This window comes from Rana temporaria, chromosome 1, assembly GCF_905171775.1.
Source record: "Rana temporaria chromosome 1, aRanTem1.1, whole genome shotgun sequence".
Taxonomy (NCBI): domain Eukaryota; kingdom Metazoa; phylum Chordata; class Amphibia; order Anura; family Ranidae; genus Rana; species Rana temporaria.
In genome coordinates this window covers 88892835-88909156 of record NC_053489.1, presented here as the reverse complement: position 1 = coordinate 88909156, position 16322 = coordinate 88892835, and the positions used below count along the sequence as shown (strand labels likewise).

Here is a 16322-nt window from a genome sequence, read left to right as displayed (position 1 = left end):
GTTTTGTCTGGATTGCTGCAGTCCAGAGGCTCATTGTGCTCTGTGATGCAGTTATTTTCATTAGAGAGGAGGCTTTGCTTCCAATAACATTGTGTCCGACACAGAAATCCTCCCATGTATTCTAGTTTAGAGCCTATTTTATTCAATACCTTCTGATGCCCTCTGCCTTAAACAAATTACTCACACAACACTGCTGGACCAGTTCAATGCAAACATATAACAGGCATTTAATCTAAATTTAGACATGCCAATTATAATTTATGAAATGGCTTCCTGGGTAAATATAGCAGCCAGAGATAATTAAATCATAGAAGTGTGCCTTTATCCTCACTACAATCAACTGCTGTCCGCACTGGTCTCTTCTGGTAAGATGAGCTTAGATTTCTTTGACAAATAATTAAATGCACAAAAGTGCATTATATAGGGTGAGATTTACTAAAATTGAAGCACTTAGAACCCGCTGCAGCTGTGCATGGTAGCCAATCTGCTTCTAACTTTAGCTTGTTCAATTAAAGGATAAGTTCACCTTTAAAAAAAAAAAAAGTAAATTAAAATACATAAATACACATCTTTTTACAGGTAATAAAAAGTACATTTATTATTTTTATTTAATAAGAGCCTGTAAAGCATTATGCCCATGATCGGGAAATTGCGGGTGCATGCAGGACTACTGCAGACTGTCCGTGTATCTGTCTGCTCGTACCTCGTACGGCATGCAACAGCTCTCAGGTAGTTCATTAAGAACTACAAGCTGACAGCCACAAAGTCTGTCAGTAGTTGTAGTTTTCCCATTCACAGACCTATGTTTTGTTTTATATTTGGGTCTGCGCATGGTGTAAATAGAGGCAATAAAATGTAAAAGACAACAAATAACACTGTGGCCCAGTATATGACTGTGACTATTCCTCAGGACCCATTTATAATGTGTTGTTCTTTCATATTGGATGGTCCTGGCATATATGAAGGTTAAAGTTGACAACTGCAAATAGCAAGTTAGGCTGGGTCAGTGAAATTAATTGTGAATGTAATTCTGGATGTTTAATGAGAATGAAAACATTTAGTGAAGTTCCAATTTGGACTAGGCACCCCTTTACCTATGAATTTGTTTAGCTGTAGCAACTGAAATACTATAACCCATTGTTTCATTGCCAGTTGTATTGTCATGTGTTTTCCCACCATCAGCTGTGAAGTAGAAAATGGAAGCTGACATATTTTTTTTCCCCCTATTTCTATTTTTTCTCAATAGCAACTATTCAACTGCCAGTCTCTGAACAAGTTGAGTTTGCCAGACAATGACCTAACAATATTGCCAGCATCTATAGCAAATCTCATTAATCTCAGGGAACTAGATGTCAGCAAGAATGGTAAGTTCCTTTACAAGTTAATTGAATTGTGTGTCAATAAGCTCTTAACTATTGTAGTTGGCACAATAAGTGCGTGTTCTTGTTTTCTTTGTTTGATTCTGATTTGTGCCCCTGGATTCAGTCATTTATTTTGTTTCTGTTGATTGTATTTACAGATTACTTTCATTTAGGGATGCAGCATCATATGCTTTACTGACAAAAAGTTGTTTAAATTCTACATGATGCGAAAATGGCAAGCTAAGACTCTTTAATGGTAGTGTCGTCTTTCCACATGTTTCTGAAAAAATACCTTTTGCTAACAGAACTATAGTTAGGCATACTTTTTCTGCTATTAAGCAATGCCACCTATACTAGGATCCCCAATTTTGGAAGTATAGGGGCAATAAATAAAAGTGTCAAGTAGACATAGTACTTCCTAGCAGTGTGCAGTCAATAAAGCCAGCCATAGATGGATCGCAATGTGGGCAGTTCACCAGGGACCTGTCCGAAGTTCAATCCATCTATGGGCAGGCTGATTGTTTGAGTCGATCCATTGATTGACTTGGATACAACCAGCATGTTGGATTGCTGTAGCCGCTAGCACTAATCGCTGTGTTCTCCCAGCAGGAATGGCTCTACACAAAACTCCATGGGTGGAATTCCACAATCAACTGTGACTGTAAATCGATCATTTTTTTTTTTTCCTGCAACCTGAAATGGCCTGCTTGACGCTCACCACCCATAATTATCAATTCTGATTGCTGTTGGGCAGCCTAGATTTTGATATAATACAATTAATGTAAACTAAAAAGTTTAACTGAGCTTTAATCTAAAGATAACTATAGACCAGATTGTGTGGATGGTTGTGAAAATGATACTGTCATCCAATTTGTCTGTAGTGGACTGGACCATAAAATGTCTGACTACCTTTAGCTAAAAGACTGGTGGATACACACGCACAGGTGGGGGATCTGTGGTGTGCTTCCTCTTGTCATTGATGAGCTGCTAAACTGGGTACAATCTGTTAGGCGGGTCAAACATTGATCATTTTTTTGTTCAACCTGTGAGTTGAACATAAAAAGACACAATTCCCCCCCACACATACATTCAAGGTGTATGGGGGAATCTTTCCCACTGTGGCATTGTATTTCCGTTCGAATAGCTGGCAGCACTGATCGTTTATGAAAATCTCAACAAGATGGTTGTAAACGAGTCGATTGATGGATCAACTTGTGTATAACCAGCCTGCCCACACATAAGTCGAAATTAGGCCAGTCCCTGCTGAACTGGTGAATTTCGTTCCATGTATGGACAACTTTCGTTGTTTTGTTTTTTGACCAGAAGGAACTGATTCCTGCATCCACACAAGCTATGTGGATGAAGCAAATCCTCTCCATTGTGCTATTGTATTCTTAGAGTGGGGACTCCTTTTGTTGTCAGAATACACTGATCAACACTGCAGCAGTTGATTGATACAGAGTTTCCAATAGGACCGTTTGACAGAAGTTGATCCAAGGTTTAGCTTTTGTAGAACAGGGTGGGCCATACCCAGATCCTAATTCATCTGGTTCCTGCTGAACTGACTGAATTTCGAAACCCATGTACCCCGGCTTAAAGCTGCCACTGTGATTAGAGCTGCTTTAACACAAACATAGCCCAGCCTCAGATACACATTTCTTGTAGTGGGTTATATGAAGCAAAGCTGAAATCTGTAGGAAAAGTCCACAAAACTCAGAGTATTACTTTAAAACATATAAATGTGTCCAGTTAGTGAAGGTGTGTGCAGAGAGTAAGAATGTTTTTCACATAGGAATCTGTGGGTGGAGAAATATTTTTAAGAACTGGATGGCCAGTGCCCATAGTCTGTTTCTGTTTATCAAAGGCACAGGCTGAAAGGGTCAATATAGCCAGGAGAACCCCATATCAGCAGAGATTCCGATATGGTTGCTTGGCTGTATAGTGGAACAATACCATATCTATGGGGTAGTATGTCTCCCTCCAGCCAGCTTATTTTGGAGAACATTTCATTGGCTGGGTTAATAGACTTGTTCTGAAGTTGCTGTTCCCGCTGTAAAACTTTTAGGCAAGCCATGCACGTTGCGTATATGTTTCCTGCAACCACAAGCAGCATGATCCCCCCCTTCAACACAGACAGCGCTGATGGGGATTCCCTCCTGCCGAGGCATTGTAGTCTTCCGGCACGGGAAGGGGCGGGGCAAGCCGTCCCTGCCGGGAGAAGATGGTTATCGCTAGCGGCTATAGCAGCCACTGGTTATAATCACAAGAGAGTACAGCAGGCTGGTTGTACCCACGTTAATTAATTGATCAACTTGGTACATTCAGCTTGCCCATTAAAAACTTAGAATCTTGGCCGGTTCAGCAGGAAGATTCGAACCATTTATGGCCGGCCTAAATTTCCCTTCTGCACCCGGGAAAGCTGTTAGAAGACATTTTCCTAATAGAGATGTAGATATATAAAAAGGGAACAGGCTGGTTTTCTCATTTACTGTGGAGTCAGACACCTTTTTCAACTACAGAGGACACCACCGGTAAAATGTTGAAAGCGATCTGAACCCTTCCTCACTCGGCTCAGATGATGCAGCCTTCGTTCTTGTTACCTAAAACATTTAAGGGGTTGTGAGATTTTTTTTTGCTCCTAATAGTTGTTGGAAACTTGTAGAGAATGGTTAATTACCTGGAAGTGAACTCAATTTAAATGTTTCAGATTTGTAGACTAGTTTAGTGGTTCACTACCCTACCCATCCTTGTTCTTGAGAACTTACAATTTGACCTCTATTATGGAACAAGTATAATGCATCCTGAGGCTGGGATGTGGTAATAACAGGATCTGTGGCATTTCCTTTCCGCTCCATCATGGATGCATGCATTTAGTATCCTGTCATAATGAAAAAGATTCACCACAGGTCAGTAATAAGTAATAATCTTTGACTTTAACAGAATTTTTAATATGTTCGATATAGACCTATAGTAGGGAAGAAGAATCTTTTTAGTGATGCACGATATCTTTTGTTTGAAAATATGAAAGTGAGAATGATCAAAGGTCATTTTGCATGTGATTCACCATCATTCATCAAATACTGTACATTTCTTGAGGTGATCTTGTACTAGGTGTTGATGATCTGCTTTCCAAATGTACCACAATTGGAGCGACTGGCATTGAAATCTACCATAGCCATAAACTTTGCTTAAAGGATAAGTTGCATGTTTTTAGGGTGGAACATGTAACATGTTCCCATGGCTGCAGACGCTGCCTGCTTCCCCCGCACTCCCTGTAACAGCAGTACAGGGAGAAGTTCCCCATACTAGCTGTCCGTTTTTGAAATCGGCAGAGCTCCGCCTAAACGCCCACATCATTCATACACTGAGCTCCTTGTACGAATGAACTACAAATCCCGACATCCTTTGCACATGTCGGCATGTAGTTCGCAATGAACTACCACTACTCTGTGGAGCTCCATGGTAGTTAATTGATTCTTTCTGTCACTGTATCTGCTTGCCCTTACAGGCACACCGATACACTGAGAGGTCTGCAGGAGACCTGCATGGCTGATCGATGGTGCAATGCTTTACAGGCAAAAAAAAAATGCAAATTTTTTTTTTTTAACTTGCAAAATAATTTGCATTTTTTTTTTTTTTTTTAAGTTAACTTATCCTGTAAGTTCCAGAATTCGCTATATCCAGCCTATACTTACAATCTTAAGTGTCTGGCTTTTTACCAGTAATTAATACACACAGTTTAATGTGGTAAAGCATTTAATAAAAAAATGCAATATTGGCATACAATTCCCCATTAAACGCAAAATAACTTTTCCAAATAGGACAGTGCCTAGGTACAAACTGTTCTATTATCTTCACAATAGCTGATTAAGAGTTTTACGTCATCAGAGGTTTATTCTACCCCCCTCCTGCCTCTAATCTCTGGATTACATTGATGGTGACATCAGCGGGTGGGGTCTATGAACAAGAACTGCCCAGTGATGGGTGCCACTATTAATATGGCGATCTTCTTGCAGCCTCATAGGCCTTCAGAATGGATAACAAAGTTGGCTATGACAACAGAGCAGCTACAGAATGCCTACTGCAATAGCTATGTTAGTCACAGCTCAATTTTTCACAGTTTGAAGGATGAGATTTCTGGATCTAGGCCTGCTGTTATGAAGTTTTGTGTAGACAGTTTATAGGAACACACTTGAAGTGATTGTAAATGAGCACTAATTATATATATATATATATATATATATATATATATATATATATATATATATATATATATATATATATATATATATATATAGTATATTATAAAATTAATAATTTATCCTCTGTTCTCAGATGCATAAGAGCTGAGAACATAATCGGCAAACTGATCTTCCCAGTGAGAGACTGTGGGCCAGATTCACAAAAGAGATATCTCCTGATACGCCGTCGTATCTCTGTGATCCGCCCATCCTAACTATGCGATTGATTCATAGAATCAGTTCCGCATAGATAGCCCTAAGATCCGACAGGTGTAATTGACTTACACCGTCGGATCTTAGGATGCAATTCTAGGCCGGCCGCTAGGTGGCGATTCCATTGCGGTCGGCGTAGAATGTGCAAATGACTACTTACGGCGATCCACGAAGATCCGCGCGTTCGTCGCAATCTCTTACGTTGTCGCTAGTCGGTTTTTCCCGTCGCAAAGTTAGGCCTGCTTTAACATGGCTTATCTTTAGAACAGCCATGTTAAAGTATGGCCGTCGTTCCCGCGTCGAATTTCATTATTTTTTTCTTTTGCGTAAGACGTCCGGGAATACGAAACGCCACAACGCATGTCGCCGTTCAAAAAAAACGTCGGGGCGCCGTAATTTCGCGCAAAGCACGTCGGGAAATTTCCTAACGGAGCATGAGCAGAACGTTCGGCGCGGGAACGCGCCTAATTTAAATGGTGCCCGCCCCATTTGAATTAGGCGGGCTTGCGCCGAGCGGATTTACGTTACACCGCCGCAAGTTTACAGGTAAGAGCTTTGTGAATCAGGCACTTACGCTGTAAACCTGCGGCGGTGCAACGTAAATGGGATACGTTACGCCGCCGAGGCGTAACGTAAATGTACCTGAATCTGGCCCTGTGCATGGAGGTGGGGGTGTCATGTTAAGTCTGATCTTTGTTCAAAAGCAGGCTGAGATCCCAGCACAGCTTGAGAGCTGACCACGGTGTGTTATCCTGCTTGGTGTGGTCCGTTTTTAATAGGAAAGCAGAGGGTCTAGCAGGAACACCAGGGATTTCACACAAAGGTAGCAATACAAAGAGAAAAGGATACGATTTTCATACATGTACATGGTACAGCAGCCACATATCAGGAATATGAAATGTTGAGTTTACATACTCTTTATATATGAAGATTACCTACTCTTTATATATGAAGATTACATACTCTTGCTATATTTATTGTATATCTATAGCCAAAACTTTTTTTGTTTTACTCTTACATTTAGGATAGAGAGGGGAAAGTTTTTTTTTTTTTTTGCTTGCTTTTTTTTTTTTTGTAATTCTTTTATTGGTTTTGAAAAATAATAAGCTTACACCACAAGGCCTATTGGGCAGGCTCAACTGTCACAGGCCATACACAAACTACTAAAAATCAATCCCACCCCACCTCCCACTCCCTTGTGCAACCCACCCATTCCCACATAGGATGAAGACATTCCCACTAATCATCGATACCATCAGGAAAATAATAACCCAGGCTCTCCCCACATTATCGATCAGACCTACTTATTACCCAGCATCAGCAATTTTAATATTTTTAAGCTATGTGAATGGGAACATGTACAGTAACAAATATACAGCAGGTGTTATGCCAATTTGACTGCAAACATGGAAATACACTTTAAGGTACATTTTAACCACTTAAGCCCCGGACCATTATGCAGTTAAAGGACCTGGCCCCTTTTTGCGACTCGGCACTGCGTTGCTTTAATGGACAATTGCGCGGTCGTGCGACGTGGCTTCCAAACAAATTTTTGCCCGCAAATAGAGCTTTCTTTTGGTGGCATTTGATCACCTCTGCGGTTGCGCTATAAACAAAATTAGAGCGACAATTTTGAAAAAAATTCAATATTTTTTTACTTTTTGCTATAATAAATATCCCCAAAAAAGATATATATATAAAAAAAGTTTTTTTTCCCTCAGTTTAGGCCGATACGTATTCTTCTACATATTTTTGGTAAAAAAAATTGCAATAAGCGTTTGATTGGTTTGCGCAAAATTTATAGCGTCTACCAAATAGGGGATAGTTTTATTGCATTTTTATGTATATATATATAATTTTTAGTAATGGCGGCGATCAGCGAGTTTTATCGTGACTGCGACATTATGGCTGACACATCGAACACTTTTGACACTATTTTGGGACCATTGTCATTTTCACAGCAAAAAGTACTATAAAAATGCACTGATTACTGTGAAAATGACAATTGCAGTTTAGGAGTTAACCACTAGGGGGCACTGTATGGGTTAAGTGTGACCTCATATGTGCGAACAGTGCTATAAAAATGCACTGGTTACTGTAAAAATGACACTGGCAGTGAAGGGGTTAACCAGGAGGGGGCGCTGTAGGGGTTAAGTGTGCCCTAAGGGAGTGATTCTTACTGTGGGGGGGCGTGGCTGGACGTGTGATGTCACTGATCGTAGTTCCATATGACAGGGAACAGACTATCAGTGACAGGCTCACTAGGAAGCACGGGGAGAGGTTTGTTTACACTTACCTCTCCCCGTTCTTCCTCTCTGTGACCCGATCGCGGGACACCGGCGGCGATCGGGTCCGCTGTTCCCGTGGAGACGGTCACGCAGAAGAGGACCGGGTCGCTGGGATCTTCAGTGGGGATGTATATGTACACCCAGCCGTGCCATTTAGCCAACGTATACCGCCATGCGGCGGTCCTCAAGCGGTTAATGTAATCAAGCTGCTACCTTGGGTTGCACTTGTTGTCTGGCTGTTCTGATAATGAAGATTTCCAATTCTGCCAATTGTCCTGTGCTTTTCCCTTTACAGTAGATGTCTGAATCGGGCTTCACTGAGAGACAGAAAATGAGATTAAACTTTATAGGGCCTGTAATAGAAGTGAAACAAATATTGACATTCCCATCAAAATGGAAGGGAAAATACAGAGCTGAAATTCTGCAACTTTGTAGCAGTTCTATTGGATGCATAGCCATGGCAGTTTTTCTATACCCTAAAGATGTGTAGTCTCCAGTGCTTATAAAGAGATCAGGTTTATATAAATAATCGTATCAATATATGTTCATTTTATAAAAAAAAATCTAATTTCTAATTGTATATGTACACAGTGATAGCTATATTTGCTCCTTACATATGCAGGTTTAGTTACCTGCTTCTTTGCAGTCATACACTGGTCGTGCCAACCTATTTCTTTTTTTTTTTTTGAAAATGTTTTATTGATTTTCTACAGGCACATTCAACAAATAGTAATGTACAATTGTTGTTACAGTATCACCATAGAATGACACACAGGTCAAACAGTCCTACACAATAAACCATTACCCCTTCCTGAGAATTAAACACCCCATCCCCTCAACGGAGGGACAATATTCTACGGGGCATCCCAATAGGGCCAAATTTGCCCCTCGGTCATAGGAAACCAACAAACAGTGGAAATAACGGTTAGAACTTCAACCATGCATACCCCACCAATCACACACCTCCACACACACCCACTCACAACCTCAACCCATACAGACATCCCTACCCTCCCCTCCCCTCCCCCCACATCCAAACCACACACTGCCCCTCTCTCACCCCCCTGCGACCATCAGAGCCCTCCACGCCCCCCCCCCACCCGCAGCCATTTATGACTGGGATAGCGGGGTGTCCTTCCAGAAGGAGTCCGCTATATCCAGCCAGGGTTGCCAGATCTTGCTGAACTTTTTGTGACAAGCCCTGCCCTTATATATACACTTAAACATGGGTAAAACTTTATTAACCATACGGTATAGCATTTGGATATCCGGTGCAGAAGCGCTCTTCCAATGCAACAATATCAACTTCCTGGCATAGAACAATACAATTCTTATCAGAATTCGAGCATGAGTTGTAGGTACAGAGTCATTGAGCACCCCCAGCAATCCAGTTTCCGGAGTAAGAGAAACCGATACATGTAGATTGTCCTTAAAAAAAGAGAACAAGTCCCTCCAGTACGGTACAACAGCAGGGCATGACCAGAACATGTGTAGGTAATCAGCCTCAGTGGAATCACACCTGGGACAGGAAGCACTAGACATCAGACCCATGCGGGTCAATCTGGCAGGGGTATAGTGAAGCTGATGGATAAATTTGAACTGTACATACTGATCACACAACCCCACAAGATCAAGGAAGCACACCTCCGAGGCCTCCTCCCACCCCTCCTCAGACAGCCCCCGGAATGTCCACCTCCCATTTCCGTCTGGCAATCTGAAAGGGTTTAACCCCCGCCGCCTGGAGGCGAGTGTAAAACGTTGTAACCAGTTTCTCGATATCTGAGTATGACATGAGCGCCTCTAGAGGCGATTCCGTGAGCTCCAGGGTCAGACCCCCAAATTGAGTCCGCACCGCGTGGCGGAGAGACATGTATCTGAACAGACAGCTCTGCTGTAATATAACAGTACGTGCCCTCAGTTCCTCAAAAGAAATAAACTGGCCATGAACAAAAATGTGAGATACACGCGTGACACCCATCCGTGTCCACCACCCCGAGTCCGGGTGACCCAGGAGCTCAGGGAAATTAGCATTTTGCCACAGGGGGGCCCTGGGGGACACCCCGTCCAGATTTGTAAGCACCCCGTTACCCTCGTGCCAAGCCGACCAGCTAACCTCTATCGGGGAGCTACGAGAGCATTTGCCGGCCTTTGACCTGAATAGGTCATCAACCAACATGTCCCTGGAGCCCATCTGAGCGGTCAGTAGAGCGGTGGAACAGGACGGGGAGGCCTCCGAAAACCAATCATAGACATACGTAAGCTGAGACGCTATAAAGTACTGTCTCAGGTTAGGACATGCCAGACCCCCATCCAACTTCGCAGCCTGGAGAGAGGCCCTAGCAATACGTGGGCTCGACCCCTGCCAAAGAAAGCCAAACAGAATCGCATTAAGTTTCTTAAATAGCTTTTTTAACAAGAAAATTGGGGATGCCCGGAATACATATAAAAATTTGGGTAGGTAGATCATCTTAAAAATATTTACACGGCCTATGAGATTTAGCGGTAGAGAAGCCCAGGTTTTAAGCCTGGTCTCCATATGTGTCACAATGGGGGCAATATTGAGAGCTTCAAAGGAAGATAGGTCTGCATTAATATATATCCCCAAATATTTGAAAGTAGGATGAATGGACAATTTAGACCTAGAGAGGTATGAATAATCGAGTGCAGGACCTACAGGGAATGCCACCGACTTTTCCCAGCCCACCCTCAACCCAGAGACCCTCCCGAACTCCTCCACCACTCCCATCAAAGAGACAAAGGACCGCTCAGAGCCATCCAGGTAAATTAGGGCGTCATCTGCATATAAAGAAATCTTTTCAGAGAGGGAACCAAAACAGATGCCACCCACCTCCGCCGTCTGCCGCACCGCCAGGTGCCAACCTATTTCTAACAATGCACTAGCTGTCCAGCTGATATCTGAGACTAGAGCAAGCAAAGGGCGACTTTGTGTTCGACAAAGTATTGGTTTGGCTTATTTCAATCCAGTACTTCAGGTGAAGGGGACATCATTCTCCCTAATTTACCTATTCACCAGGGCAGAAAAAAAAAAACAGTTTGAGAAGACTCTATGGGGTTAATTTACTAAAACTGGAAAATGCTAAATCTGGTGTAGATCTGCACAGAAACCAATCGGCTTCCTTTTTTTTGCCAAAGCTTATTTGAACAAGCGGAAGTTAGAAGCCAATTGGCTACCATGCACAGTTGCACTCGTTTTTGCACTCAGTTTTAGTAAATCAACCTCTATTTAGTAGGAGTATTTATTTCTGCTGATGTGATGAATAAAGATGTTTCTTAAAGCGGGGGTTCACCCTAAAAAAACATTTTTTTTCCTAGCATGCCATCAAGCATACTAGCGCGATCTACAGTACGCCTTTATTTTATTTTTTGGCGCCGTACTTGGTTTACTGCCGTAGTGAAGTTTCAGACTCCCCGCGGGGAATGGGCGTTCCTATGCAGAGGGAAGATGATTGACGGCCGGCTATGGCGCGTCACGCTTCCCAAAGATGGCCGAAATAGGACTTGCCTCTTCACGGCGCCTGCGCAGTCAGCTCTGATGTCTGTGCGCAGGCGCCGTATATCGCCGTGAAGAGGCAAGTCCTATTTCGCCTATCTTCGGGAAGCGTGACACGCCATAGCCGGCCGTCAATCATCTTCCCTCTGCATAGGAACACCCATTCCCCGCGGGGAGTCTGAAACTTCACTACGGCAGTAAACTGTAAGTACGGCGCCAAAAAATAAAAGAAAGGCATACTGTAGCTCGCGCTAGTATGCTTGATGACATGCTAGAAATTAGTTTTTAGGGTGAAACACCGCTTTAAATGCAGTATCTTTTTCTTCAGGAAGTGGGTACTTTAGCTGTCTTGCTTTACTTACTCTTCAGTGTTGACTAGCCCCTTTGAATACTTCCCCTTCCCTGTACAGCAGGCACCCACTCCACTTACAAGTCTGATTTCTACTATCATCTGAAACTTAATGCTTAAATCATGATAAATTTCAGGGTATTACAATAACTGCCTTGAAAAAAAAGTATTTTTTGACTTGTGAGGAAATACACCTGTGAAGCAAAATATATTTTTCTATATTCACTCACCGGCCTCCTTTTATTAGGTACACCTGTTCAATTGCTTGGTAACACAAATTGCTAATCGGCCAATCACATGGCAGCGACTCAATGCATTTAGACATCTAGACGTGGTGAATACAACTTGCTGAAGTTCAAACCGAGCATCAGAATGGGGAAGAACGGGAATTTATGTGACTTTGATTGTGGCATGGTTGTTGGTGTCAGAGGGGCTGGTCTGAGTATTTCAAAAACTGCAGAAAATCTACTGGGATTTTCATGCACAACCAAAAAAGGGAAAATATCCAGTGAGCACAGTTGTGTGGATGAAAATGTCTTGTCGATGAAAGAGGAGAATTGACAGACAATTTTGAGATGATAGAAAGGCAGCAGTAACTCAACCACTCATTACAACGAAGGCATGCAGAATTCCATCTCTGAACGCACAACACATCGAACCTTGAAGCAGATGGGCTACAACAGCAAAACACCACACCGGGCCCCGCTCCTGTCAGCTAAGAACAGGAAACTGAGGCTACAATTCACACAGGCTCACCAAACTAGGACAATTGAGTATTGGAAAAACAATGCCTGGTCTGATGAGTCCCGATTTCAGATGGTAGGGTGAGATTTTGGCGTGAACATGAAAGCATGGATCCATCCGGCCTTGTATCAACAGCTCAGGCTGGTGATGGAGGTGTAATGGTGTGGGGGATATTTTCTTGTCACTCTTTGGGCCACTTAGTACTAATTGAGCATCGTTTAAATTCCGTGGCCTACCTGAGTATTGTTGTTGACCATGTCCATCCCTGTGACATCTTCTGGTGGCTACTTCCAGCAGAATAATGCACTGCGTCACAAAGCTCAAATCATCTCACCACTGGTTTCCTGAACATGACAATGAGTTAACTGTACTTCAATGACCTCCACAGTCACCAGATCTCAATCCATTAGAGCAGGGGTCATCAACCCCCGGGCCGCGGCCCACTACCGGGCCGTGGCCTTACTACAGACGGGCCGCGGGTGCGGACGGTATGAGATAGCCAGGCGGCTGGGATATAAGCGCCGGGTGGAAGAGATAAACGAGCGTGCGGGCAAGCAGTGATGACATCTCTCTCCGCCCCCCGCATCGCTGCTCTTGCGCCCTTTCAGCGTCAATGTCGGAGGTGCGCAGGGATCAGAGAGATGACATCATCTCTCTCTGCCCCCCCCCCCCCCCGCATCGCTGCTCTTCTGCCTTTTCAGCCTCAATGTCGGAAGTGCACGGGGATCAGAGAGATGACATCTGTCACCGCCCCCCGCATCACCGCTCTTCTGCCTTAATTTTTCACCCACCACATGGACTAGTGCTGCCACCAAATGCAGTGACAATTCGCATCTGGTGGCAGGTGATGTGGCAAGTGACATTCCGCATCTGGAGACAGGCAACGTGGCAGGTGACGTGACAAGTGACATTCCGCATCTGGTGACAAGCCACGTGGCAAGTGACATTCGGCATCTGGTGGCAGGCAACGTGGCAAGTGACATTTGGCATCTGGTGGTATGTGGCGTGGCAAGTGACACGCTCATGGCTCCCACGGATTCTGCATTATCGTGAGTTGAACCATTTCATTTATTACTACAATGTAATAATATAAATAATGCGCTGACAAATTGCCCGTGAAAAATCGCTTGCCCCCCGTGTGCCAACCCCAACCCCGGGCCTTGGCACAATTTTCGTCCACGCAGCTGGTCCCCGGGGTCAAAAAGGTTGGGGACCACTGAGAGCACCTTTGGGATGTGGTGGAATGGGAGATTTGCATCATGGATATGCAGCCTACAAATCTGCAGCAACTGTGTGATGTCATGTCACTATGGACCAAAATCTCTGAGGAATGTTTCCAACACCTTGTTGATTCTATGCCAAAGGGAATTAAGACCATTCTGGAGACAAAAGGGGATCCAACCCGGTACTAGCAAGGTGTACCTAATAAAGTGTCTGATGAGTGTATATTTTTTTAATAATATACTGATCCTTAAGATATCTTCAGCTGTTTGTAAGATGGGCGTTGTAGTATTTGATTGCTGAAGAGCTATGATTGAAGCATGTCCGGCACGGACAGTACAGGAGGTGGAAAATCGCATCTTGCACGCTACCAATTGGTTTAATAAGTACAAGAGCTGGAAAATTGATGACCACTTCATGGAGCAGCTGCTTTTCAAGAAATTGAGAATGAAATTGCAATCAGTGTGAGATGATTGCTCTGCTGAGGGTGACTGACTTTTGGGTGTCAGTCACTTACCAACCAGACATATTGGCTTTGTGATCAGTGTTTTATTTTCTGCTGGATAAAAACTTAGTGAACCTGGCATGGTAGGTAAAAATCTAAAAGTAATGTAATCTCTCAAAACATTTCTCAGTGCGCCCTTGGAGTGTCTAAACTCAGGTGACTCCTCACACAGGCCTCATGTAAAAACAGAAGATCCAGCCACCATTGACATCCCATAGTACAAAGTGCATATGTTAGTGACCATTAAAGAAATAATCACATTGGATTGGTGGATGACTGAGGTATGTACCAGAGCTCCCGACTGGTTTCTTTAAGGAAAAAAAAGCATTGAACTTATGAAAAGTTTAGTAAATGTGTTTCACCTTAGGAGTTAATCACAGGTTATTTGTTAAAGGAAACAAGAAATATGATTTGTCGCTATCAATGACACTTCCACTTTTGAGCCAGCGTAGCCTCAGACGAGCACTAGGATGCATTAAGGTGAAAAAACACCTTGCAGTCAAAAAAAGTGGGCCGAAACCACGCAGGACACATCTGTTCAGTGAGCACTTGCATATTGGGCGAACCACCTATATATCTTTTTATACTGTATTTATACCAGAAATCGTTTTGGTAGATGGGAGAAATGAGTGCTGAGCACCCTACGATGCAGATATGGTTGAAGCTTATAGTTCCTCTATCCCTGGTCATTTTATATAGCGGCAACCCATTGTGGTAGTCTGTTTAGTGGTGACCTATTTTCCACCTTCAGTAATGATAATGGAAGAGGAAGTTCTCGTCTTCCTCCGATAGTGGGCTTGAGTCTCCCACTTCCTATCCGCATTGCTGAGGGGCCTGTCACTGAGTTAAACTCTGGTTTCTTGTCTTTGATTTCTCGCTCTTTCCTGGCTCATTAGTCCCAAGGGCTGGCTTTAACAATGGTTAAATAGTTCTTAATGTGCAGTCTCCAAGCTTGCTGAAAATATTAATGTCAAGGTGACCTTATGTCTATAAACTCACTTGCTTGAGTTATTTTTTAAATGATCAAGAAGTCAATTATATTCAGGTTTGAAACCAAGGCAAAGTATGGTCTCTCTCGTTGTCTTCATCCTTTTAGGTCAGTTCAGTTAATGCTGAAATTACTGTATATTTCAGTTTTTTAAAAGTGCCCACAAATTAAATCAACTACCATCTTCTTATATCCCAAGTTTTATCTGTGATACCTTTCCCCTTCATTCCTGAGGTCAGCAGAACAAGAAGGGGAGGGCTCTGATGGCAATATAAGCACTGGGGAGGATTAGAACCTCTAGTAGGTTTATTTTGCAGTGTTTTCCCCTGCTGAGGACATATCTGCATGGGCACTGACAGACAGGCAGTCATGGGAAATCAACAATAGACACCTGATAGAAGTTCCAACATTTCCCAACTCTATCCACAGCCAACAATGCTTTATAGCAGGGGTGTCAAATTCAATTTCACCGTGGACCACATCACCATTGATTGTCCTCAAAAGGCCCGGTTGTATTTGTAAGATTAGATGTCCAGCACATCCCTCCCCTTTACATTTGATGTCAAGAGCCACCCCACCATTAGAAGTCGAGTCCCCCATTCTCCCTTACATCACAGTGCACCCCCCTTTCCTTATGCTGCTGCTGGGAAAAGGCTGGATGCATTGCTTGAAAGCAAAAAGTAAGGGTCTGGAGTAGGACCAGATGAGGGCTGGAGCTCTCCTGCAATCTCCTGAGGTTTGAGGGCCACATGAAATGGCCTGGAGGGCCAGATTCGGTCCGCTGGCCTTGTGTTTGACACCTGTGCTTTATAGCGTTTCCATAGGAAGGCGTGGCAACTATACCTGCTCAGTGCATGGGTAAGCTGAGCTTCCTGTCCTAGCAGTAGTTCCCTGCAATTGT

At 43.3% G+C, this 16322-nt stretch overlaps 1 protein-coding gene across 4 annotated transcripts in view; it reads left to right on the top strand.

The window, feature by feature from the left end:
* ERBIN (erbb2 interacting protein) overlaps positions 1–16322 on the top strand; it is a 321390-nt gene that overhangs the window by 214801 nt on the left and 90267 nt on the right. For all 4 annotated transcript variants that reach the window (XM_040340100.1, XM_040340071.1, XM_040340090.1 and 1 more), the window contains one exon: positions 1247–1364. In XM_040340100.1, the coding sequence (XP_040196034.1) occupies positions 1247–1364 (118 nt within the window). The remainder of the gene's footprint in view (positions 1–1246; positions 1365–16322) is intronic.